This window comes from Bos taurus, chromosome 11 (assembly GCF_002263795.3).
Source record: "Bos taurus isolate L1 Dominette 01449 registration number 42190680 breed Hereford chromosome 11, ARS-UCD2.0, whole genome shotgun sequence".
Lineage (NCBI taxonomy): Eukaryota > Metazoa > Chordata > Mammalia > Artiodactyla > Bovidae > Bos > Bos taurus.
The window spans coordinates 12,877,310-12,903,962 of NC_037338.1; the positions used below are offsets into that span (position 1 = coordinate 12,877,310).

General features: G+C 55.0%; 1 protein-coding gene across 3 annotated transcripts in view; it reads right to left on the reverse strand.

Annotated features, from left to right (window-relative positions):
* Window positions 1–22,258: 22,258 nt before the first annotated feature.
* Window positions 22,259–26,653, reverse strand: part of DYSF (dysferlin) — a 224,302-nt gene continuing 219,907 nt past the window's right edge. For all 3 annotated transcript variants that reach the window (NM_001434948.1, NM_001102490.3, NM_001434947.1), the window contains 2 exon segments: window positions 22,259–22,525; window positions 26,083–26,230. In NM_001434948.1, the coding sequence (NP_001421877.1) occupies window positions 22,487–22,525; window positions 26,083–26,230 (187 nt within the window). In that variant the 3' untranslated portion in view covers window positions 22,259–22,486.

The window sequence follows — 26,653 nt, forward strand, 5'->3', positions numbered from 1 at the left end:
GCCTCCGGAACTTTGAGAAAATACATATTAGTTCTTTCAGCTGCCCAGTCTGTGGTACTCTGAGCAAACCAGTACATCCTCCTACAAGGCGGCATGGAACTCATCTTAGGAATGCAGGATGTGAGTTGTGTTCTTCATTCCCCTGATCTTCAAGGAGAATTATGAGTTTCACGTAGACAGGAAATGGACTATGATTCCCATTTTAAAGGTTAAGAAACTATAGTCCAAGAGCATGAAAGTGAGTAGCCCAAAGTCATACAGCTGGGCAGAACTGAGCACACGAAATTCAAACTCAGTTCTGACTGAATGGGCAGACAAGACCCCATTTGAGGAGGCTGCCATCAATGTGCCTGGTTTGATTCCCCCCTCATGACGAATGGGTCTCTCCCTAAGCACAAGACTGCATGTGTGCTCAGTCACCTCAGGCGTGTCCGACCCTGTGTGACCCCATGGAGTGTAGCCCAGCAGGCTCCTCTGCCCACGGAACTCGCCAGGCAGGAATGTTGTAGTAGGTTACCATGCCCTCCTCCAGGATATCTTCCCAACCCAGGGATAGAACTCGCGCCTCCTGCGTCTCCTGCATTGAAGGAAAGTTCTTTACCCACTGAGCCACTTGGAAGCCTAAGACCAGGTAGTAAGAAAAGTAGTCCTTGATCAAAGAAAATTTCTCGGAGAAGGTGGATTCTAGAAGGGGGCATGGAGTGGTCATGTTTGAAGTAACCAGCAACCAAATTGAAGAGAACTGTTGATGGCAGGAAATTAAGTACTAAGTTGAGGACCTACTATCGGACCAGCCGGGCAGTGAGGGCCACTGTAGACCTTGAGCAGCCGGGCCATGACAAGGTCTTTCTTGGTGCAGGTGTAGGAAGCCATCGCCTGGTCCAGGCCAGGGAGGAGCCTGGAACTGGGAGGCCCAGGATCCCAGCCAGTAGCACAATAATTCTGTAGAGGTGGTACGTGCAGTAGGGTAGGGGCTGCTAGCTTCATCATTCTCTCCCCATGCCAGTCCCCATGACCTTGCCACCTGGGGTGGGGATGCTGGGCCCAGGGCCTGGTTGGATTTTCCAGGCCTTGACATTTAGAACTGGTCCTGGCAACCAGCGCCTTCCAGACTGCTGCTGGGGAAACTGACGATGAGGAGTGAAGGGTGGATGGAAAAACTAGTTAAGGCACTAAAGACACACACACACACACACACACATGGCTAGGATGGCTGCTGGGCAGGCAGGCTTTCTCCCGATCTGCGTAAGTGAGCCCTGGCTCAGCATGCTCATTTCCATGCATCCTCCCAGACCAGCTCATTCAGCCCAGAATCGTCATCACGTGAGGGGAGGGAGAAAGCCTCAAGGCAAACTCCAGAGGGACGGGCTAGGCCTCCAAACAGGGCACCAGCTGGCTCTCCAAAAGGTAGTCAGTTGGCCCCTTTAGGGCAATGATTCTGAGGTCTGGGGAATCCTAAGGCTCTTCAAAGTGTCTTAGGGGAACAGAAGAGTGCTGAGGGCCACCCTCTCACCATCACTCCCATCCAAACCCAGCTTGGGAGCAGAAGTGCTGAGCAACAACTTATACTTTCATTCCCCGCCACTCCAGGCAGGATCCAAATGATCACAGAGCAGACAGGGCAGGGCGGGAGTGCCTCTGCCACTCTGTTGAATGCTCAAGGCAATGCTACAAGCTAAGGATGGCTTTCCCATCTCACAGGACACAAAACGAGTCAGGAGGCCAGGAACTAACTTGTCTGCCCCTGGCCTCACAATCAAAATCTTCCATCTCTCCTGGGGTAGCAGCAGTTCCAGAACCTACTGGTTACTGGAGGGAAGATTTAAGTAGGGCCACCACTGTCCCTCACCAGGAAACACCACACATGTTCTGTTCTAGAGAGGCTGCAGAGCCCAGGGGCCGAGAACAAAGGCTTCAGGGACTAGAGTCTCGTCGCCATAGGCCTCTTACAACCTGCATGAATTTGAACAAGCCATTCAACTGCTCTGTTACTCCTGCTGCTGCTGCTAAGTCGCTTCAGTCGTGTCCGACCCTGTGCAACCCTATAGACGGCAGCCCACCAGGCTCCCCCATCCCTGGGATTCTCCAGGCAAGAACACTGGAGTGGGTTGCCATTTCCTTCTCCAGTGCATGAAAGTGAAAAGTGAAAGGGAAGTCGCTCAGTCGTGTCCAACTCTTCAGGACCCCATGGACTGCAGCCTACCAGGCTCCTCCGTCCATGGGATTTTCCAGGCAAGAGTACTGGAATGGGATGCCATCGCCTTCTCCACAACTGCTCTGTTAAATGGGGATAAAAAATAATTTCTATCTCATAGCGTTATTGCAAGATTAAGTGAGTTAGAATTTAGAGTTCTTACAGCAGTGTCTGTCTCCTCGTGAGTGTATATGAACAAATGTTTAATGAATTCATTTGTGTCTATGTGGCTGGAGTCCCTGGAGCTGGTAGAAATCAATAGACCAGAAAGGAGAATCACTGCAAGCGGTGAATCCGAGTTCAAGCTTGGGCCACTTACAAGGGGTGAATCCGAGTTCAAGCTTGGGCCACTTACCACGATCTGGGATATGACCCTTTCTGCCACTCATTGAGCGATGATTTGGACTGGCAAATCCTACAAGGAAGTCTGCTGAGATCAAAGTCCAGCTCCCCGAAGCCCCCTTTCTGGGCTAGCTTTCTCCCTCACACACCCTTCTTGGCCACTGCACTTGTACAGAAGGCTAACACCTGGGTGCTGATCAGTCCTCTCGAGAGGGCCCAGGAGGGAAGGACCTAGGCTCAGTGAAGTGGCAGAGGACCAGAGCCCAGGCTCTCTGGTATTGGCAGATGGGGCATCCAACGTCCTATCTCCTGGGCTGTGCCACAACTCACCTCCCAGGCGTCCCTGCAGAGCAAGGCCCCTCCTGTGGCCTCCCACCCTCCCTCAGCCGAAGAGCCTGCTTCTCCTTTCCTGGTCCTGGCTGTTGGAGGCCCCAGGGAGGGGCTGGAGTTCTAAGCCCCGATGTCTTTCAGGTGTGGGGGAGGCCCAGCTGGATGGGCAGGTGTGGGGAGGGCCAGAGCAGCTGCAGGGTGTCTGGAAGGCATTTGGGCAGCTAATGAGCTTGGGATCTAATTAAAATATTGGAGGAAGAATCTGGGCCCAAGCCATGCGAGGCAGGAAGTGCAGGCCCGGGGGCCTGCCTGGCCTGGCTAAGAAGGAGGAGTGCCTAAGGAGCAGGGGCCAAGGGCGTCCACAACTGCAGTCCTGACTCACCCTCCCTGGCCCCACCTCTTCCTCCAGACCCTAAACCGCTTGGATTCTTAAGTGGTTGGGACTCAGCACCGTCCACTCGTCTCTGCAGACTCAGCTCTGGGCCGAGGGCTGGGGGCTGCAGAGGCGGTTAGGGATGAAGACCAGGACTCAGCTCAGCTAAGACCAAGGTGTTTCCAAGGACTGGAGATGAGAGGGCGGGGTCTTACCAAACAGAAAGGGACGTTTCACCAAGTGGCTCCCATAAAAGCAGGCGGGCAACTGAGTGGAGTCACTGGGCACAGAGGACATCAGGCTCCACATTCACGGCCCCATCGCCACCACCACACCGCCTCTGTCAGCACTGCAACCAGCACCACACTCACCAGCATCCCTGTCTGCATCACAGTCAACCTTTGAAATGTGGCTCATTGGCCCTCAATGCTCTTGAGAACTTCCCCTCGACTGACGCCACCTCATTCCTGTCAGCTGCCGCTGGGCCCAGCCTCCTGCTCCCAGTCCAGCAGCCTCTGGCTTCCTCGAGCACAGTCTACATGTAACACATGCTCCCACCTCTCACCCCACCCCTGTCAGGGCCCCTGGACACAGATCCTCAGACCCCAGAGGGACTCAGGAGAGGGTCAGGTGATGTGGATCCCCAGGGTCCATACCAAACAGACATGGCCTTAGCATTGACCTTTCTGAAGCCTCTCCATCCCTCAAATCTGGATTTACCTGTCACCTGGACCAAGGAATGTCCCGTGGAGAACATCCAGATAACTGGCTCAGGACCCCAGTGGTCTGGGTAAGGGTCTTTTCGGTTTCCTCCTACCCCTAGGTTGCCCCTCCCTCCCCCACAGCCCTGCCCCTCCACCATCCCTTCCCATCTGCTCCCAATAACTCCGGCTACCACCTCCCAGCATGCCTTTCACCTCCCGGCCCGTGGGAGGCGGAGGAGACACGACACCCCAGTCCTGGTCCCTGAGTCAGGGTGTTAACGAGGAACAGGCTTTCACCCCAGCTGTGGACCGGGCCCTGGGATGGGAGTTTCCTCCCTCCTGCCTTCTCCTTTATTCTTCAAATGGCCCAATTTCCCCCACAGCTGCTGGGGGTTGAGGGGAGAGAGGCTGGTGGAGAAAGTGAAGGCTTCTTTCTGGGATGGAGGTGACAGGGAGGGGAGGGAGAAGGGGGAGAGCCTGGCGAAGAGAGGGGATGCTTCCTCGGGAGGCACGAGGGGCAGCAAAGGAGGTGGCTGAGCGGCCGTGGTCCAAAGGTGAGAGGCCAGGTCAAACAGAGGAAAGAGTCACAGTCCTGGTGGGGGCAGACCTAGGGGAAATTGGGGCAGTGAGTCCCTTGCATCCCAAGACATCCCAGCCCTCGGTCTCAGCTCCCGCCTCACCCCATCCTCCACCTGCCACAAGCCCTGGGCCAGGAGTCTCTCCCCCAAAGCACCCAAGGGAACCCCACCTCTGGGAGGACCCACCGCACCAGGGCACCGAAGCCACCCTGCAGGGCACAAGGATGCTCGCCCACCCAGAGCCCTGTGTCTGCCTCCCTGAAGGCAGATCAGTCTCTTTTTTCTGCCCTCCTCGCACAAGTTCTTGTGCCCAGCATGCACTCAGTAAATCCTCATTGACTGAGTGAGTGAGTGAATGACAGGACAGTGCTCATGCAGCCGGCAGCCTGGGAGACAGCGAGGAGCCCCGTGCTCTGCTCTCCCCTGCTGGGCTGCGCAGACTTAGGCAATTTCCTTGCCATCTCTGGCCTCCGGAGGGGTTGGACTGGAGGAGCTAGGAGTGGGGGTGCTGTCTCCCCTACATGATAGGATCTGAAGTGCTGGGGCTGAAAGGTGCCCAGGAACTGCTTTACTCAGCTGTTGGGGCGCTTCTGGGAGGGGGTTGAGCTGACTCTGCAGGTGGCAGCCTAGGTGGAAGGGAGGGGACAGGGCAGAGCTACTTCTGTAGGAGTAGCTACAGGGAGGAGGCTACTGCTGGATCCATCCAGCTTCATGTGTGGGCTGAGGCAGAGTCCACACATGTCCACAGCTTCATATGCAGGCTGACCTTGACCCCCAGGAAGGAGAAACTCCCCAAGTGCTGGCTCATTGGTACAGGATGTATCGGTGCCTGGGGCCATCCAGTTCTTGGTGTCTGACTGCATTACCTCTTGCTGTCTGACCTAATTCAAAGGATCAGACAAGAACAGAGAGTATAGGAAGGCTGCTCTTCCTGCTCCTCTTCTCTGTTTCCCCCGATCCAAGAAACTGTGTGTTTAGGGACATATATCCCACCACTCAGCCACTGTGGGCATGTAAAAACTCATGGCACACACTGTCTGTGAGATAATAGAAAATATACACTGGTTTCTGCCCCCAGTTCCTGGCCTAGAGCTCCTGAAACCCTTGTAAATTCTTAAATGATTAGAGCACTAGCTGCATCTTTTGTTCTAATGAGGAAACTCTGAGTGAGCTCCTGAATGCCTTCTGGATGGGGCTGATCACCGGAAAGACCAAACCGTGATCAGAAGCTTGGAATTTTCAGCCCCATCTCTCATCTTCCACAAAGAGAAAAGGGGCTGGCGACGGAGTTAACAAGTGAGCATGCCTACACAGGGAAGCCTCCATACAGCCCCACAGTATAGGGCTTGGAGGGCTCCCAAGTTCGCAAGCAAAACTACATACAGAAAGGATGTCACCCCTCAACTGCACGAGGACCTACTCCTATACCCTCCCAGACCTCACTCGAAGTATCTCTTCTTCCAACTATTCATCTGTATCCTTTATAATGTCCTTTAAGAAACTGGTCAATATAAGAAAATATTTCCCTGAGTTCTGTGAGCTACCCTAGCAAATTAACCTCCAACCTGAGGAGGGGTATCATGGGAATCTCCAATTTGTAGCCACGGTGAACAGAAGCTGTGGGTAACCTGGAGACCTACTACTTATAATTGGCATCTAAAGTGGGGTGGGAATAGTCTTGTGGGACTGAGCCCTTAATCTGTGGAATGTGACACTGTCTCCAGGGAGATGCGCTGTGATATGTGATGTGTTCAGTCGCTCAGGCATGTCCGACTCTTTTCAACCCCATGGACTGTAGCCTGCTAGGCTCCTCTGTCCATGGGATTCTCGAGGCAAGAATACTGGAGTAGGTGGTCAGGCCCTCCTCCAGGGGATCTTCCTAATCCAGGGAGCAGAACTCTGTCTCCTGTGTCTCCTGCCTTGCAGGTGGATTCTTTACCCACTGAACCAGGTAGATAGTATCAAAATTGAATGAAATTACAGGACTTCCGCCTGCAGACCGGTGCTTGGTGTAGGCGAAGCCTCTACGCATTTGGTGACTGGAAGTATCAGAAGTGTTGTGTGTGAATAGTAAAGGAGACTCACAGGAGAGACGCTGGGCTTTCCCCTAGCCCAGAAGTAGACTGAACTGAGTTCTCCCAATATTCTCTCCAACATTCGCTGCACGTGTGCACGGCACACCTAGGGGATCAGGTCCTGAGCATGGCAGGGGCCATGCCTGTGGTGCCTGGTTAAAGGTCACTGTCTGCTGGGCAGGCAGGCCTGGGTGGACCCCACAGCTGAGGCCCCTACCACCTCACCTGGGTCAACACAGTTATTTTGTAGAAGGAAAAGCATCTGTGCCCAGCCCTTGCCCTTATCCCTCAAAGCCCTCTCCCCACTATCTCTTTATCCTCCCTTCTCAACAGCCCCCTCCCTCCTACATTCCTGGTGGAAGAGTCTACTTGTCTCCCCACTGAGAGGGTCCTCCAGGATCCCAGAGACCCCGCTGAGAACTCAGAGTTTCATGCCCCAGCCACACAGAAGCCTGGGATTCTGTGTGCTGAGAAGACCGTGAGAACTTCCCAAGTCCCGGCTGCCTCTGGTCCAGGTGCCCTTGCCATTCCAAAGGAGGAAGCAAGAGGCAAGCCAGCATCCCAGCCCCAGGCTCTCCATGCAGGGAGTGGTCTCCAGGGCAGAGTGTCGACTTCACATGGAAGGGACAGATTCCAGGGCTCACCTTCTCTGCCGTTTGTCTCTGCTCAGGGGGCCTGCTTACTCCTCAGAGGACCAGGGGAGCCCGACACTGTTCAGAAAAGCCTCTCCTCTGGGTGACTCCTGGGGTCACTTTAAACCAGGAGCCTTAGAGGGCCAGTGTGCACCCCCAAAGGAGTGGTGCTCTGGTGGGCAGACAGAGGCTTTCTCAGAACCCCTGTAAACCCAACCCCTCGAGTGGGTCACCTCCTCCGCAAGTCTCCTTTTTCATGGGGAAGGAACTCTCCCATGGCTCCCCTATCGGAGTGCGTCTCCTAAAGGAACAGGCCTGGCCACATAATTCACGGGGCCCAGGACAAAATTAAAATGAAGGGCTCCTTATTTATTGTGTGCTCCAGACCCTGCTGCTGCTGCTGCTGCTGCTGCTAAGTCACTTCAGTCGTGTCTGACTCTGTGCGACCCCACAGACAGCAGCCCACCAGGCTCCCCTGTCCCTGGGATTCTCCAAGCAAGAACACCGGAGTGGGTTGCCATTTCCTTCTCCAGTGCATGAAAGTGAAAAGTGAAAGTGAAGTCGCTCAGTCGTGTCCAACTCTTAGCGACCCCATGGACTGCAGCCCACCAGGTTCCTCCGTCCATGGGATTCTCCAGGCAAGAACACTGGAGCTGGGTTGCCATGCGCTCCTCCAGGGAATCTTCCCAACCCAAGGATTGAACCTGCATCTCCTGTGTCTCCTGCATTGCCACTGAGCCACCAGCGCAGCCCCTTATTTGAAACATATTTAGGAATTTCAAGGCAGTGATAGCAGAAAACTAAACCAATTTTGGGGTTCTTCTCAGCACAGGGCCCAGGGCACAGGTCACCTTGCCAGTGGGGCTGGCCCTGTAAGGGAGAGACGATGCCTCTCATCCGACAAGGCAAGGGGCCGACGACTGAGAGGCCAGACAGGCAGAAGGCCGATGAGAAGCGAAAGATGCCTGGAGGTGAGCAGGGTAGGCCCTGGGCCAGGCGGAGCGACACACAGGGTCACCACCTCCACAGCAGCTGGGCTCCTCCACGGGGCCCCGAGGCCAGGCTCAACTCTCAGATTCGTGCTCTGCAGAGCGAGCGCTGGCAGGAACTCAAGTGGGAGAAAGTTGAGGCTGCGGAGGTGGCCGTGGTGGAAACATCTATTTTTACCCTGGCGGGGAGGCAGGTCAGCCGTGGCTTTGAATGAGTCCCAGAGAAGCCACCACAGGGCCCAATGAGGGCCTGGGATGGGACAGCTGTGGGGGAGTAAGGAGGAGGGTGGGCAGCCCAGGGTAGCTGAGAACCATCCAAGCAGCCCACCAAGCAACCACAGTTACCCCCGCCTCAGGCCAAAGAACAAGAGAGCCTGCACAGAAGGGACCTTCCTACCCTGCCAAGTGACAGAGTCTGGTCCCCACCCCCATGCCCAGTTCTACTCAAGGATCACTGCCTGCCTCCCCAGGTCCTTGAAGATGCTCTGGGCCATCAAAGTCAGGAGATTAGAAGAAGAAAGCGAGGGTTTCAGCTAACTTACATGATAGGGGAAGCCTGTCCAGTCACCCTCCATTGGAAGTGAAAAGTGGGTTGTTCTTTAAATAAGGAGCTGGGAGAAGTGGTTACAAAGCCAGTGAGTGAAGCTCAGGCTGGGGAATCTGGGACTCTGTGCCAACCTGGCACACTGCCCCAGTGGCCCCCACCCAGCTCCAGGGCTGGCTAGCCCTTCCAGTGCCTCCAGCAGCCCTCCCCGAAAGGTGGATGCTGTGTGCTGAGGTGTTTATGTTACATAAACCCAACCACGCTCATCAAGACAATTTGTGGCTCCCCCTGAGTGAGGAAAATTCAAGCACCTTTTTATGCCAGGCCAGGCTGGGCTCCTGGCCACAAACCCTGGACCCACTTCTGACTCCTAGGTTCCCTTGGGCCACTGCCAGCGTGCGGGTGGAGGAGGGACACCTCCGCTTGGTTCGCCTCTGCCTGCCCTGCGGGGCCGCCCTCAGGGAGACAGGCAGTTGGCCCCTCAGGCAGCCCGAGCGAGGGAAGAATGTGGTCCCCTCCATCCTCAGCAACTCTAGTGCCACACCCAAAGGCCACAGGCCCTCTCCCCCTGTGGTATATGCACCTCAGCAAAACTTCTACATGCTTCCAACCACTCAACATTTATTATCTGGTTTAATCCCAGGCCCAGTTTCCCACCCTTCTTCCCTGTCACTCCCTCCAGGTGGGAAGGCTGGGGCCGGAGGGCCTTGGGGCAGGAGCTGCCCCGGAGGCTGGGGCAGAGATGGAGAGGAGAGAGGTGGAGGGGGTGTCCACACATGGCTGCACCAGGCATGTCCCACCCAGCCCTGAGGAGGGGCGGTGTCATCCACATCGCTGCTCTGAAGGCTGGAGCCCTTGGAGGTGAGTGGTGCGTGGCTGTGCAGCCTTCTGAGGAGAGAGGCAGATCTGGATTCCCCCAAAGGCATCGTCCGTTCTTTGTAGGTCTTCCAGGCCGCCCTGCAGCTGTCCCCTAAGGGCCTGCCTGCTCTCTGGGGCCCCGCAGATTTGAATCTAAGTCATAAAAACCACAGAAACCTGGGTTCAGACAGTCATGGGAGGAAAGAAGGGCCTGGCCCCAGCATGGGGAGGTGGGGAGAAAGCAGGCTGCAGACAAATGGTTTTTACACTTTGAGTTAATGAGGGTCAGGCAGGGGCACCCACTGGCAGGAGGGGATAAATGAGAGGAAAAGTAATGGGGGGCAGGAGGAGGAAGGGAGATGAGGGAGGGAGCGGAACACTTGCACAGCCATAAAAACCTCCTACAGACACACACTCACAGAAGGCACAGGTCAGCCCCACACGAGCTTCCTGAGCCCCGCTGGGGGCCAGGCCTGGTACTGGAGGCCGGGGGGCAGGGGTCTCCAAACCCTTTGATAGCACTAAAAAATCCAAACACTCTCAGTATATGGCTATTTATCTCTCCGTAAATTACAGCTGCCATGAGCTGACGTTTGGGACAAGGTTCACTGGGACAGGCCCAATTTCAACCAGTTCTCTCAGTATCTCTGTTTGTGTCACTGACTTCTTGTCAGATCTGATTAAGTCTTCGTTGCTTTGAGTTTGTTTTGCTTCCTAATGAACTTGTCAGTTGAGCCCTTGCTGGGCTAGGAGATGTGTGTACCACTCTGTCTGGCATTTTTGCTTTGCATTGCTAGCTTCTTTTCTATCTGTTTTTCTTTTCTGTCTGCTTTGTTAACTTATCTTTAGTCAGAGTGTTTTCAGGGAAGGAATCTTTCTAAGCCAAGTGTCCTCTTTGTGAGGGTTACTTAGATAAATTCAGATAATGTAATGTGTCAATTCTCTTCACCAAGCTCACACCAGAAGCTAATGTGCAAAAAAAAAAAAAAAACAATTAACAACGGTGATGCTTCTAATACCCCATGACATAAAACCCATGCCCAACTGCCATACAGCATAAATGAAGGTCAAGATCAATCTGAACACTGCAAATTAGGCAAGAGTGATGGCGATGATTTCATAAATATTTTCTTCCCATAACCCAGTGAAGTGTGGTGCACATCCTGAAGTGTGTGGAGACCCACTGAGGCATAGGGGAAGACATAAGCGATGGTGAAGACATTTTATTCCCCTCAAAGTCTTAGCCTAAGGAGAGAGAAGAAAATGCAAAAGAAGTATTTTATAACTGAGTATCTATCAAATGTCACACTCTGCATTCCTGGCCTCTGGGCCTCACACGCACTCTCCAAAGGGGGTCTGATGACTCCACACTTGGTGTGCTCGGAGCAGGGAGCAGGCCTGTCCCAGGTCTCACGATGGTGGTGAGAGAATCCTGAGAGCTGGCAGTCAAGTTCAGGCTGACCCCAGGAACCAGTGGGATGGTGAGCAGCAAGTGTGAAGGCTTTGAGCGAGACACAAACTATGACAGCAAAGTCTCTAAGCCTGCCCCGGTGGAGACACCAGAGACGGCTTCATGAGGAGGCAAGAGGGGTTTGGAACTCAGTGGCACTTGGGCAGCCACCCTATCCATACGGCACCCCACTCCCCTGGTGTCCTCCCCTTTCCCACCACCAGCAGCAGCTTTCCTGCAAGGCTTTGGGAGCATCTGTATTCTGCAGACTCTCGGACCTTCAGCTCAGGGCAGGAGATGCTGGGCTCCCAGGCCCCTCCCTGCTCTAGGATTCAGTTCCCCTCCCACCCCTCCCCCTCACTCCCTGCCCCAAGCCTGCTTCAGACAGGCTAGAGGTCTAAAGCTTCCTCTCTCCAGAAGCGGCACTGTTATAGACGCCTGTAGGGAAAACACAGTCTTCTTAGTTAAATCCTGTCTCCTCGGTCTTCCCAGTGACTCTTCCTGGGCTTGGGGGTGGCTAAGAGGCCTAAAGGGTTCCTGATCCCCTTCCGAGAAGGAAGCAGAGACCCACCCACCAGCCCAAACCCCTGTCCTGACCTCTGGCATCCAGAGGTGTCTTGCCGTGCGTGATATCTCAAGAACTTTCCAGATACTTCAGATAGCCTCCTAGAATGGCTAGGAAAAAACCTTGTGGACAAGATGCTCAAAGAGGGGGTGGGGGCAGGGGGAGCTACCTAAAAGTCCATCAGTAGAGGCCTGGTTAAATAAACCCTGGCTTATCCAAATGATAGACTGTAATGGAGCCATAAAGCCGTGCGGTTGAAGGCACACTCAGTGATGCGGATGGATAGTCACAGTATGGTGGTTGCAAACCACTATAAACAGTGAGGTCATATTTTAAAAAATACTAACATATATTTTATACTCACATGGAAAATTCTAGAGATACCCAAGTGCCAACAGTGGTTCTTTCTGGGTAATGGGATTAGTTAGTGCCTCCTTTATACTCTTCCTTTTGCTAGCTGTTTTCTCAGATTTCTATAATGAACGTATATTACTTTTGTAATAAGACAAAAACCAATAAAAGCTATTTTTAACAATAAAATAAATAGTCACCCTTGCCCATCTGGAAGTAGCATGTTGCCTGATTTGGCAGCAGGGGTTAGAGTGGGCAGTGAGGAGTGTGAATGCTGGAAGCACTTCCCGAAGCTGCCAACCCCGGGAAGAGGCCCGCTGGGGGTCTGGGTCACAGTGGGCCCAGAGTGGCCGAGGCGCCCTCGTCAGTCCACATGGAGCAACGGGGGTGAACCCTGATGACAATGCTGAGACCAGGATTTCCGGATGAGGCGTGGTGGGGAAGGCGACCAACTCCCAGGCAGAGACCAGTGTGAGCCAGCCCGCAGCCAGCTCAGCCCTACCTCACGGCCTTTGCACTTGGGCCGCCCTGGGCCTCGGGTGCTCTCACCCTGGTTTTGCCTGCTCACTCTTTCAGGTCAGCCAGTGTCGCATTTCCAGAGGGCTTTGCCTCAAACTTGTTTGAAAAATGACCCCCTGTTATTTCTATCTCTCCCTCCGCTTTATTTTTCCTCCAGCATTCATTCATTACTGCCTGAAATGATTTTTTCGTTCTGGCTCCCTGACAGAGAACTTTTACAAGGGTAAGAATCCTGTGCTTAGAGCAGAGCTTGGGCAGGACAGGTGCTCAAAAAAAATGCTTGCTGAGTGAATGAAAAACCAGAAAACGTCACCATATCTGAGCCAGTTCCACACACAGTCACCCCCACCTGCCTGCTGCCTCCCACAGCTCCCACACCGGGCGAGGCCCTGGGTCTGGTCAGGACATCACCAGTTGTGAAAACTGGGAGGTGTCTGGGCCTGGCAATGGGGTGCAGAGAGCAAGGACTCTGAATCGCCATGGCTGGGCACACCCTCCGTTAACAAATGTGCGGCCTCCCAGAGTCACAGATTTCTTGTCTCTTATATGGGGCTCCAAACAGCTACCTCTCACAGGTGTGGGTTAAAGGCGACACTATGTAGCAGAGTGCTTCAGTAGCCAAGGGCTCCTCTCCGACCAACCTCCGACTTCATCCTCACCCCTGGACTGAGGCTGGAAAGACCTGAGTCTTCCTAGGAGTGCCCTGCTCCCCCAGTTTGATGGGAATAAGAAAGGAGAGGGGCATGTGCCTCTCTGACCTGGTGGGATAGGGTCCCAGGCATCCGAGGCAGCCGGACTGACTGGATTCAGTGGGAGCTTCCTTGTTCTAAGACCCTTGGGGGAGGCAGGTACTTGGGCTCCTCCAGACCTGGCCAGAAGCTCACAGAGCCAGAGTTCTCTCCCTCCCTCTCTCTCTCTCTCTCTCTCTCCTCTCTCTCTCTCTCTCTCTCATACGCACACACACACACACACACACACACACACGTGCGCGGGCACCATCCCTAGCTCCTACTCTCCTCCCTCCTATTCTCTGCAGTGGAGGTGTTCCCTCCGGCCCATTTTTCTCATTCTTCTGGCAGCCTGAGCCTAACTGTGAAAATCCAGCTCTCCTTGGCCAGGCCTAGGTTATGTAAAAGGCCCCAGAGGCCCCAGGGAAGGGGCAGACAGAGCCCCTACCTCCAGCCTGAGGCCTGCCCCTCCAAGCCTCTTCCTATGGGCCCCTTGGCTCCCCTTCAATCTCCCTGTTCAGGGTCACCAGGACCATTCTTCCCTCCCCCCACCTCCCTCCCAGCCTCCCCGGACTGTCAACTCACGACCCGCCCCCCCCAAACCCCCATTCAAAATCGAATCTCTGACAACTCATCCATTCTCTTTTAAAACTAGCCTCACCTGACCTTCTTTGGGAATTCATGTGGAATGCCCAATTCCCCCCACCCTCCATCCCTGCAGTTCCCTTGAAGTAACTCAGTTCCCCTCCCTGCCTCTGGAAGAATAAGATGAGAAGGCAGCTGTCACAGAAGAACAAGCTTCAGTGAGAGAGGGAACACTCTTTGTTCTCAGCCTGGAGCAGACAGACATGCCCAAACCTCCCGCAGCCAAGCGAAGGGTATGACCGAGGAGAGACTGGTTGCAGTTTCCCTGAGTAGGACTTCTTAAGGGGTCTCAGGCAGACACACTCAGGCGGAGACCCCTATTATGTGTCTGAGGGAGGCGGGTCCAGCTCCAAGGGGAGACTGTCATTAGCAGGGCTCAGAAAGGGTGCACAAACAAAGCCAGCGGGCCAGTGTGCAGGGACAGCATTGCCCGACAAACAGGCGGGCGCTGGAAGCCAAATCACCATCAGAAGTTTGCCTGCGAGGGTGAGGGGAAAAGTCAAGCTCTCATGGCCACAGGGCTCAATAGCCATGGCAGGTAAAAAGCCTTGCCAAGGGGGCCTCCAGCCAAGACTTTCTCCCCTGAGCCAGTCAAGGTGAGTCTCCTGGTTCTCTCCCCGGGTGGGTGGATACGTGTGCCACCTAGATTGGCCAGGCCCTGGGAACGGTCGCCTCATAAGAGAGCCTTTGCCAGCCTGTGGTCTGACCCCACATGTGGCCATTTCCTTGCTCAGGTCTCAGAGGGCAGCTCTGCTTCCACCAGCTCCATGTTCTTGGCTGGTACCTGGCTGCTGCCCCAAAGCCCTGCCAGTGTGTGGTATCCAGGAGTGACTGCAACTCTTTCCTGGGTCCTGGACAGCAGGGGAGCGGGATGCAGGAGGGGAGCAAGAGCGTCCACTGGCCTGCCCCACTTTCTAGGCTCAGCCACATCCGTACTGGTCCCCTCATTTCAGTAGCTGGCAGAGAGTTATAATTGAATTTGCAGTCGGGCTGAGAATGAAAAAAGAAAACCCTTTACATGTCTGGGATTAATTTATCCCTGATGATGGCCACATTCACACACTCTTTTCTGCTTAGGTTTCCAGAGTGTATTCTGGCCAAAAATGTGAAACACACACGCACACACACACACACACGTGTGTCCTGAGTGCACAGGCATGCGCCTGTGACGACGACTGCATGTACGACCACGTCCCAGAGAGCACGGGGCTTCCTGGGCAGGTCCAAGCGTGACTGGCCATGGCCATCTGCCTAAGGGGTCTTTATGGGGTGGGGTCTCTTAGGGGTCTCTAAGGGGTCTCTCTAGTATACACTACTGTAGGGATCCCCATTCTGGTCACTGGTGGGGGACTGTGTGACCCAGCCCCTCCCAAGGTGGCAGGCAGAATAGCTGAGGTCACGCTGCTCTCCAGGAAAGGAAAGCCCAGATGTGGTGGCTGAGATGGCCCATGTGGTGGGTACTGCCCGGCTGGCAGGACAGCTGCGCTTTCCCACATCCAGAGAGCAACAAGCCCTGTCCTTGCCGAGCGAAGAAATGGGGCCCCTGTCACCCTCGCAGCGGAGGAGCCCCCCAGAAAGGGGAGTCCCCCACCTGTCCTGCCTTCTTCAGCCCTCTCCCTCGTCCCAACGCCCCAGGCAGCTCAGAGCTCCTCTTCAAAGGAAACAGAGCTCTCACAGTAAGTCAGGCACCGTGTGTCACCTCAGGAGAGGCCCCCAGCGGCCCCAGCGGTCTCCTGACTCTGCACTGGGAAAGGGTGACGAGGCTCCAGCCCCAGACTCTTGATGGAGACATGGAGAACCAGCCAGGCTAGGAGTGGCACTCAGCTGCTCTGCCTAGGAGCTGAACCAACCCTGGCGCCCTGCTCCACCCCACCCCAAACACACCCTGGCCAGCCCTGCAGAGTGAAGGGGCTCGGAGCCCCAGGTAACTGATGGAGCCTATGAGGAATTGCTGGGTTTCCAAGGAAATGTGATGTGAGGCTTCCCTGACCAGATGTGGGGTGGCCAGACCAGGGAGGTTGCCCCTCTCTTCCTCCTATATTCTGTGTCTAGCCAAATAAGCTTGGGAGCCAGTGTGGAGGGCGGAAAAGAGCCGGCTCTGAAGCAATGAGGGCAGCTGAGGCCATGCTGCATCTAACACGTGCAAGAAAGGCTCTGGTCTCTTTCTTGTCCCCACTGCACTTTCTGTGTGTCTGTCTCTGTCTCTCATCATGAATCTGTCTCTCTTTACATCTGAATCCCAGGGACAGGGGAGCCTGGTGGGCTGCCATCTATGGGGTCGCACAGAGTCGGACACGACTGAAGCGACTTAGCAGCAGCAGCAACTGTTGTCTATCTTTCACACACGTGTGTGCATGCACACACACACAGACACATACGTACACCATGAAAAATCAAGACCAAAACAAAGGCAGAGAAACAGCATGAAGCCCACACGGGGCCAAGCCGCAGGTCGCTGAAACTGCAGTGAGACGCCCCCAGAGGACAGGACGGAGCAGCAGCAAGCGGGCAAGGAGGGAGAGGGAGGCTCCCACTCTTCATGCGGGAGTTTCAGCCACAGTTAAGGGCCCACCTGGCAGCAGACCCTGGCCCTTACCCTGTTCTCACCCGAGAGCAAAAAAAAAAAAAAATGTTTCCTGGGCTGTCCCCACGTCCCAGGCAGGGGATGCCCACCTGGCTCCCTGGAAATCCCCTAATCCTGCATTTATGAAACACGTGGAGAGAGGATTGAGACAAGTTTGCATTCCCTGGGGGCAGGGGCAGCGGGGAGGTGGCTGCAGGCCAGGGCTGGGTTACAGTTAGCTCTTCCTGTCTGTCCAAGCTCCCTGTCACTCCAGCCTGGACCGTCCACAGAGCCCTGGAAAAGGAACAGAAAACGGTGAGTGTGTGCATGCATGTGTGTGTCTGTACATGTGAGCAGAATATCTCTCTTCAAAACACCAGCAGAGAAAATAAAGGCAGGGAGCTGAGTACTCTGCATTTAAAAGGTGTATGAAGTTTTACTGAACCTTTTTTTTTAACAGATGAGAGTGATTCTCCACCTTGCAAAAGAATACGTCTCAAATGCTGAAAACTAACCAAATTTCAGAACATAAAAATCCAATTTGCCATGGCTCCGAGGTCCTGCCTATTTACAGAGAACATGCAATGAAACACTCAGTAAAGTCCCTTTAGTGAAGGAAGCAGACATCTCATTAAGGACCAGGATGTGATTTCAGCCCTGGAGGCACAGGGTGGGGGCGGGGGGAAGGGGGCGGGGACAGTCAAGTGGGCCGGGGTTTCGGTGGTCAATGAGCACCAGGACAGGTCGTGGGAGACCCCCTAGAGGAAGGTACCACGCTGAAGCCTGAGCCACAGGCCAAAGCCAGGCTTGTTCAGGATTGCATCTAGGAGACCGCAGGGAAAAGCAACAGGTGAGGCAGGAAAGACAGAGGATCGTCCTCTGAGAAGCCTGGGCCAGCGTGGTCGGCCTCCCCTGTGAGGATGGGGGCTGGAAGGAGGGGCCGCAGCTGGGTCCAGGGTTGGCCACCCGTAGACAGTGACCTGGGGCATGGCGAAGGGGAAGACTGATGGAGCGGCACCTAGGTTCCAATGACCAGCCTGCTGGGGGCCTGATAGTCAATGGGGGTGGCAGCATTGGGAAGAAAAGTAGCTTGATCCAGAGAGATTCAAGAGCCGGGAAATTGGTGGGAAATGCCGATGTTTGGGATATAGGCTTAGGAGGAGGTAGGACTCAGGGATGCCTCCTACACACTGAGCTCCAGTAACGGGGTCAGTGGAGGGAACAGCAGGGCAGAGCCTGTTCTCATGGAGTGGAGGACAGAGATGTCGAGCAGGGGTGGTGGGCAGGGGTTGAGTTTGCGGTGCTTGTTAAGTCTCTTTGTGGGAGCCACCCACTGGGTAAGCAGTTGGATAACATGGCTGCAGCACAGGGCAAAAATGGGGCTCAAAATAGGGGTTTCAGGGTCAATAGTCTGTAGAGAGCAATCAGAGCCACAGGAGTGAGTGAGGCGGCCGAGGCGGTGTGCAGAGTAAGAATGAGGGCCCAGTTAAGTAAGAGCTGGGAAACACTAGAGGCCAATGGAGAAGGCAAGGCCGGAAGAGGAATACTGGGCAACTGTGGTGCCATGGAAGCCAAAAGCCGCAAGTGTATCAAGAAGCAGAGCACGCGCAGTGCTTCCAGCCACTGCAGAGAGTCGGGAGGATAAGCGTCCACAGATTTAACAACCAGGGTAGACAGGGCCCTGGTGTGAATTAGAAAAAGGTGCCCTTTCCTCAAGGTAGTTTACTTCTATCAGAAAACCGTAACACGCTGATTTTATTAGAACAAAACACTTTACTGCCATCTGTGGGAAAATTGTTATAATAAATAATAAACTCATAATGTCTTAGATGTGGTGCCTGTACACGGCCGCCCTGGTTATTGGCAACTGCAGTAAAAACAGTCTTCAGGGGAGCAGAACGAAATCTATCAACAACGATGATTTGAGCTGTGGGTAGCACACTACCCAACCAAAGACGGCTTTAACAATGAGGAATTTATGATCCCATCTAAAAGACCTCTGGAAGTAGGGAAGTGCCAGAGCTGGTTCTTTCTTGACAGCCTCCTGGAGCATCGGGTTCTTGCCATCCTGTGTGTCAACCTGCTTTCTTGGGCTTGCCCCTCATTATCACAAGATGGCAGCCATGGCTCCAGGCATCACCTTTTTTCCATAACAAGATTAAAAGACAAAAGATGAAGGCTTGCCTCCTTGTGTGTTCTTTCTTAGACATCCCTGGTGGCTCAGACAGTAAAGCGTCTGCCTATAATGCAGGAGACCTGGGTTCAATCCCTGGGTCGGGAAGATCCTCTAGAGAAGGATCTGTTCTTTCTTACTGGGGATAAAACTTTTTAAGAAACTTTTCCAGCACCTTTCCATTAGTAATCACCACACCTTCCTCTCACCTCATTGGCCATATATGAGTCACAAACCTCTTCCCAAACCAATCATCAACAAGGATAATAACTATGATTGACTTGATTGAATACAATTCCTTCCCTGAGGACTGGGGCCGGGCTCCTTTCTCAGCACAAGGACACAGGGGCAAAGAGAGAGATAGACTGTTGGAGAAGGAGACCCACTGACTCCACCACAGGAATGAAGTAGATAACAGTGGGTGGAGTCAATGCAAGGTAGGGACATGGAGACAGAAAGTGTAGATGATGCTTTCTAGAACTTTGTGAAGGAAGAGACTGACCAGCAGGGAGACGTGGAGGGCAGGAAGAGTATTTTGATGGCACCCCAAAGATGTCTGAAGTTTCTTGTCCAAAATGGACTTCATGAATGGTCCCACCACTCATGAAACCATCTTCTAGGGGTTTCCCTGGTAGTCCAGCAGTTAAGAATCCACCTGCTTGTGCAGGGGATGTGGGTTCAATCCCTGGTCCAGGAACTAAGATCCCACATGTCATGGGGCAACTAAGCCTGTGCACTGCACTTACTGAAGCCTGCGTGCCTTAGAGCCCAAACTCTGCAAACCTCAATGGGAAGCCCACACATGGCAACTAGAGAGCAGCCCCCACTTGCCTCAACTAGAGAGAGCTCATCTGTAGCAACAAAGACCCAGTGCAGCCAAAAATTAATTAATTTAAAAAAAATGTTTTTTAATTGTCTCTAGATACTGTCAAATGTGTCCAAGGCGGCAAAAATCAGCCCTGGCTGAGAACAACGGCTCTGGGCCCTATGGAGACTCTTACAGATCTTTAAACCATTTCTGGTCATGGTTAGTCTTTGCTCTCTCTACCATCTTTTCCACACCCAGCCCTTGACCTTGTCACCCTTTACCTATCTGTTTGCTTCCCCCCACCCTTCACTCAATTGTCAGCTCTGGAACCATGTATATCCTGCTCAGTATTGCATCTCTAAAGCCTAGCACTTTGACTGGTACACAGATGGCTCTGTGTGTGTGTGTGCATGTATGTATGTATGTACATCTTGAATGAGTGAGTGAATGAATGAATGACTCCTTCCCTGCCTTTCAGACCTTTCCCAGTTGGCTCCTGGACTAATGGACCAGCCTTCTAGAATGGCCTCTACAGTTGGCCACACAGCACCCTGAGCGTTTGCTCTCTACCACTTGTGATCATAGACCTTGTTGAGAACTGAGTGAGACCACTGGACCCTCGCCCTGTCAAAGGCCATAGGCTTACACAAGTTGAAGCACCATCGTGTGTTCCCAGAAGACTCCTGCCTCCCAGGACCAGCACGGAGAAGCCACAACTCTGACCAAGGCCACAGCTTGAATTCTTTCCGTGCCACTTTCTCATCTCCAGAATGAAGTTTTAACTCCTCAGCTGCAGACACAGGCCCTTCAACACTCAGCCTTACCCTAAAGGATCTGGGCTCTTGGACAGCCAGAGTCTTGGTCTCTATCTCTACTGCTCAGCACAGCTTTCCAGTCTTAGCCACTGGGGGCAGTTCAACGCTCCACTCAGATGACATCCTTTCCCTGCCCTGGGGTGGCCCATCTCTGATATGCTCCTAAGAGTAAAAATAACCGTGGTTTCTGGATCCACTTTTCCCCCAACACTGGGAACTATGGGAGGTCAGGAGTCATAAGTAACTCACTGCTATATCTTCAGAACCTGCTCTAGGGCTGCTGTGTAGACTCTCTCAATAAACATGTGCTGGACACAACATCCCCTCACCATCTATCTGTTCCTCATTCCCCCTGAATTTTGCTTGGTAGCCTATAGGGTTCCAAGGAGCAGCTTTAACCCCAGACTCCAAAGGAATAGAGTCAGCTTTAGACAGAAGCCAGCTCTGACAAGGGCAGAGCAGAGAGAGAATGCAAAGTCTTGGTGACCTAACTGAGGAGCTGGATCAGCCCTTGCCTGAAGCCAATCCTGAAAGTTTCATTTCTATAAAGCCATTATAGTCCTTTTACTAGTTTAAGTAATGGTTTCTATTACCTGCAACTCAAAGCAGCAAGAAAAAGCAAATGAATAAAAGAAAATATTAATGAGTGGGCACAGTGTTCCCGCAAATTCACTTAACCCAGGTGACAGTCCCATGTATGCATGTATTTCCTCCAGCCTTCTTGCACCTGTAAGAAAAAGAGAACTTTTTTCCAAGATAACACCCTCCCCTCCTTCTCCGGAAGCTGGTTCCATTAATTATCCCATTTTCTCTCTTGTATGTTTGATCTTTCCCTCCCTAGTGGATTCCTCCTCCCTACCTTCAAACATTCTCAGGTCTCCCCAGACCCTAAAGCTTTCTCAGCACCTCCTGAAGCTGCAGGCTCACCTCTTCCTTTTACCTCCAGTCCTCTCCATGGAATCACTGATCCACCACCTCCATGGTGGATATTCATGGAAGGCTCATGACCCAGAAGAGAAGGGTGACTCTGGTCCCTGCTGCCTGTTCTGTGCAAGGTATGGCCACATGGCTCCAGTGTTCAGGACTGGCCACCCAGGTTCTCAGGGCCCACGGGGAGCTGGACACTGAGGGCATCCTCTGTCAGACCCTCTCCTGAAGAGAGAACCACTCTGTGTTCAAGATGTAGCTCCCTCATCCAGGAGGGCTCAGGCCATCAGCCCCATCCCAGTCATCCCTAGTCCCGCCAACCAGGTGGGATGAGGCAGGGCCTGTCTGGGTCCCAGCAGGCAGGGAAGAGCCAGAGGGGCTGGAAGGCTCACTCTGGGGCCTTGGGTCCTGGGCCACGGGAACAGCTCACAGCAGGAAACAAGAGAAGCCCTCCTGGGTAACAGGCGAGGAGGCCACCAGGCTGAGCTCCAGAGCTCCAGCCCCTCCGGCGACAGAGGCAGAGGCCTCTATTTTGGAAACAATGCTTTCATACTCTTTGGTTTTTCTCTAAGTGTGTTCTTGCTGCTCCTGTAGATGAAGCCTGATCCCTGCAAGATATGTCAGACCAATGGCTAATGAGATGCTCGGATCACAAGAAAAGGGTGTGTTTGTCCAGCCCAGAGCAGGGCGTGGAAACAGGGAGAGAGCCCTAAGACATCCCAAGAGTACAGGAGACAAGGTCACAGCCAGGAATCCAGAAGCTACCCCTGCCTGGAGAGTTTCTGGGGCTCCATGTGCCTACGTGAAACCTCTTCCAGGCGTGGTGCAGGTAACTGCCCACCCAAGCAGAGAGAAGTGTGGGTGAGAAAGAGGAGATGCCAGAGGGAGGAGGGCACAGGAGAGGGGACAGAGTCCGGGAGCAGAACACGCTGGGTCTCCAGGCAGGCCCAGGCCACCCCCACTTTCCTTGTCAAAAGATCCACAGCTCCAGCGGGCCCACTGAGCAGACGGCACACCCCACACCCCCGCCCACCCGGACCCATCCCCTGCTCAGTCACCCCACTCAGGTGCCACAGAGACACACACCAAAGCTGCTTTGTGGTTCCAACTGTTTTATACTGAAATACACATGGGCTGATCCCAAATGGTTCGGTTCAGGGGAGAAAGAAATGATGACAGCGGTGATCCCAGGGCTCAACGTCACAGCACTCGGTGCGTGTGCCAGTCCATCTGCCCGCCCCGGCAGGACAGTCAGGCTTGAACATCTGGAGGAGCTCTACTGAGCCGGGCAGTGGAGGAAGCCAGTCCTGGGCCCAAGAGTCCTCAGCTGAAGGGCTTCACCAGCTTCATGGCAGCATAGTTCTGGAGAGAGGGAGGGAGGAGGTAGGGACAGGTGGTGACAGCTGCGGGGGAAAAGGAGCTGGGAGAGGACTCAGCCACCTGCCTGCACCTCGCACTCACCACCCCCGCCATGTGCCACACTCAACACTGCGCCCTCCAGCCTCACTGCCACACCAGCCCACACTCTCCTGGGGGCCACGGCGCCTGAACTGCTCAGTCTTCTCCCCCATCAACCAGGGCCCACTCCCAGTGTCCGCTCTGCCCAGAGGACTCTGCCCCAGCCAGGCCAGGCCCAGCACCTTCCATCAGACAGGTGGCCCGAAGGCACAGCGGGGATTCTCCCCACCCCCCTCCCAACTCCCCACACACAGGAACCCCGGGCTCATTGGCCACCATGCTCCCGCCCCAGAAGCAAAGAGAGAGCCGAGGGCAGGGGTGGTGTACAAGGATGACCCACAACACAGGCCAGCCCTGGAGACGGGTCACCCCTGATTAAGCCCTGGCTGCTGCAGGACTGACAGGAATCTCCCCTCCCCACTCCTCCCCCCCAAAACCATGAAAACACATACAACACAGCACAGGGCTCCTAATTGGGACAGTATGTTCCCCAGCGCCGCCCGGGAAAGCCAACTCTGGAAACAAAGCCGCCGCTCCTTCCCCGCCAGCTCGCCTCCTGCCTCCCCACGCTGGCCCTGCTCCCAGCGGCCTCTGGGGGAGAGCTGGGGGGAAACAGACAGGCTGCCCTCCTGTCCCCCTCCTGGGGGAATTTCCAAGGGGATGGGAGATTAGGTCTACGCGGGGGAGGAGGTGGCAGCCCTGGCCCCGGGCCCCTCTCCACCAAGGCCTCCGCCCCCAAAACCTGCAAGCTAGGCGAGGGGCACCGGTCTGGCACCCACCAGGTGACCAAGCCACTTGGACATGCCCAGCATGTGGCAAAGAACTGCAGGTGAGAGCATCACCAGCCTCAGGTCCAGGCTGCCCCTTTCACCCCAAAGCCTTCGCCTGGGAGCCGAGCCCACACACCAGCCCTGGGAGAGAAGGCAGGGCTGGTATTTGAAGAGGACAATTCCCAGAAGATCTCAAAAGAGACGGATGCTGCTGTTGGGGACCCAGGAGACAGGGAAGAGGCTCTGCCCAGGGCCTGCTGGGGCTAAGGCTGCCCCTGAGATGAGAAAGGGTGGCAGGCTGGAAGTGACTGGAAATCTTCCCTCTGTCTCCCAGCCAGGCAGCTGGGACCTCCTTTCCCCTTCCCCAGGTCCCTGAGGCCAGTCCGCTGCCCAGGCGCCTTGCAGGGTGGGGCCTGGCTGGCCAGAGGCAGGCCCAGGCATAGCGAGGAGATGGGCATTTTACTTGGGGCCCGGCCCTGCCCTCCCCTTGGCTCTTCAGCAGAAGGCTGGCTTGACATGCAGCCCCCTCTCCACACAGCTCCCCTCCACAAAGTGCTAGTCACAGCAGGTCAGTGCTGACCCAGCCCAGCCCTGCCTCATGCCTATGGGGGTCCCGGCCGAGGTCACTTGGGGAGTCCCTGGAAGAGCCAAAAGCAGCTACCAGCTCATGACTCCACATGGAGCTCCATCTCACACAACAGTGATGCTCAAACCAGAATGTTTGAGGCAGATTCTCCCCAGCAGGCCTGGAGCGGGCCGGGGCTCTACAATTCTCCCTGGTGCTCGCTTCTCAGACCACCTGCTCAGGAGCGTGGGGATGTGCCAACTTATTGCCCGCACTCCCTGGCATGGCCTCACCGTGGAGCACTAGGCTGTGCCCTGTTCTCCCCGTGGTCCTGGCATCACTGTGTCTCCTCGTGGACCGCCAGCTCACCAGAGCACCAGCCTCACCACCCCCCCATCACCCACAGAACTCACCCTTGGTTCCCGGACACAGTCTTTGCCTGAACTGAATGGTGGCTGGGCATAAACAACATGAGAGGAGGTGAGCCTGAGGACAGGCCAGGCGAGGGGCACTGTGCCTCCCCAACGGACCACCTGGGCCTGCCCCAGGGAAGAGACATGGAGGTGGAGTCCTGGGCCTGACCCCTGAGCCCAGGTCACTGCCAGGGCAGCTAAGCTCTAGGCACCACTTGCTCTCTTCCAGGGCCCAGTAGCTAACCCTGTATTAACAGTTGTAATTTGTCTTCTTTCACTAAGAGGGCACCAAAACCAAACAAGCCTGACCCCCATAACCTTACCCACCCCTGAGCCTCAGGCCTATCTGGTCAATGTAGGTCTTCTCACTAAGACTTAGAACAGTCTCAGCCCGCTCAAAGGGCCTGGCCCTCAGCCTGACCCATGGCCACCCCGGCTCTAGACCGTCCTTTGTGACTCAGGGCCCAGAGGGTGCCAGGGCCTGGGTGTCTGAACCAGAGCTCCCCTCTGCTACTCCCACAGTTCATGGTATCAGGGCCTGAAGGGGATGCTCTGCCGTTTTAACTGTCTTCCTCAGGAGGCTCTCTGCTGGTACCAGGCCTCTCCAGCTATACTGGGAGAGGTGCTTGGGACCCCTCCTTCTCCTGGAGGACTCAGAGCAAAGAGCTCACAGGTGAGTAATTCCACTGCCCGCTGTGGGGACCGTGCACGTGGCCAGCGGCCTGGTGCTGACCAGGGCTGTGGCTGGAACCCCAGCCTGGGAGCTGTACACAGACTGCCCTGCAGCCCTGAGCTGGTTCCTCCCCTCTCTCGGTGTCTGTTTCTTTCCATTCAAGTCAGGGTGACGTGGAGTTGATCACACCGTTCCTCTACTTGTACATGGATTTGAAATTTTCATATTAAAACGTTTTAAAAATTTAGAAGAGATTGAAACTCAGGTATCAGCCTGAGAACCTGTGATCCCTTCAAGGTCTGAGGTTCTAGAGACACTCAGATGCTGCCGTGAGGACCCAGGGAGCCTGGGCAAGGGAGACAGCTCCAGATTCTCTTTTGGGAGGGGCCCGCAGAGCAGCCCTGGTCGCTCTCTGTCAGGCATCAGCTGGCTTGTCAGGCACTCAGCAGGGAAAGGGGCCCAGTGTTCACTGCACTGGGGAGAGGCTCCTGGCGCACCCCATCCTCACTCACCCCCCGGCCCAGGCCACCCCACTGCAGAAAACAGGCACACGCTCAGGTCCCCGGGTGGACCCTAAGCCCCTCTCCAGTCCCTCAGCAGGTGCTGTCCTCACAGACACAGGGCCTTCCCCTCTTCTCCGCCATCTACACCTCCCCTTCCCTTCCTGACCAAGCTGCACGCCCTCTTTCAAGAAGGTTCTCCCACCCACGCCTGCCCAAGGGCCTCACCTTCTTGATTACACAGCCCGTCAGGGGCTTGCTGAGCACACTGTGTCTCCCCATTAAGGGCAAGAACTCAGAACTCCCCACGGGTCTCCTACCAGACTGGGGACCCCCAGAGTAGGGCCTGTGTGCCCTTCCTCAGGCTACAGACTCCCCAAGGACAGAGGCTGCCTCTCCATCAGACACCCAGTACACTGGAGGACAATGACAGGCTCCTCTGAGACCAGGGGCTGCTGGAGGCCAAGAGCTGTACCTCCCGCATCAGACCAGGAGCTCCCCTGAGACAGGGTCTCTGCCTCCCACCTCGGGCCAGCTTACCGGGAAGGAGTAGACAAAGATGCCCAAGAAGAGCAGGAAGATGAAGAGAATGAGGAAGAAGATGATGGCACAGCGGAACCGCCGCCACAGGATGAACTTCATGGTCTTGTACGGGGAGGTGAACCAGAGGAAGGAGGTGTCAGGCCGCCTACAAGGGAGATCCCAGAGGTCAGCAGGGCACCCCCACCAGTGCTTCTCCCTGGGAGCCCTGCCCCCAAATCACCCTGGCTCTCCCCAGCCAGGCCCCCAGACCCCCAGCCTCCAGGCCCCCGGCCCCTGTCCCTTTGCATCTGCATCCCCTTCTCCTCCCGGCCTTTGCTACAGCATGAGCCCCGCTGGCACCCCGCTTCTCTTCTTGACACCATCAAGCCCTGCACACCCTCAGGGACCCAGTTATCAGCCACCCTGTCCAGGTCACCTTCCCTGCCGCTCTCCCCTTCCTGACCCAGGACTTGTCACAGACTAGAGACCTGGGGACTGGACAGAGCTTCGAGGGGCTCCACTTTCACTGAGCTACGGCCCACGAGCTCCAGATAAGCTCAGCTACGGGCCTAGATGCATATGGCTGGTC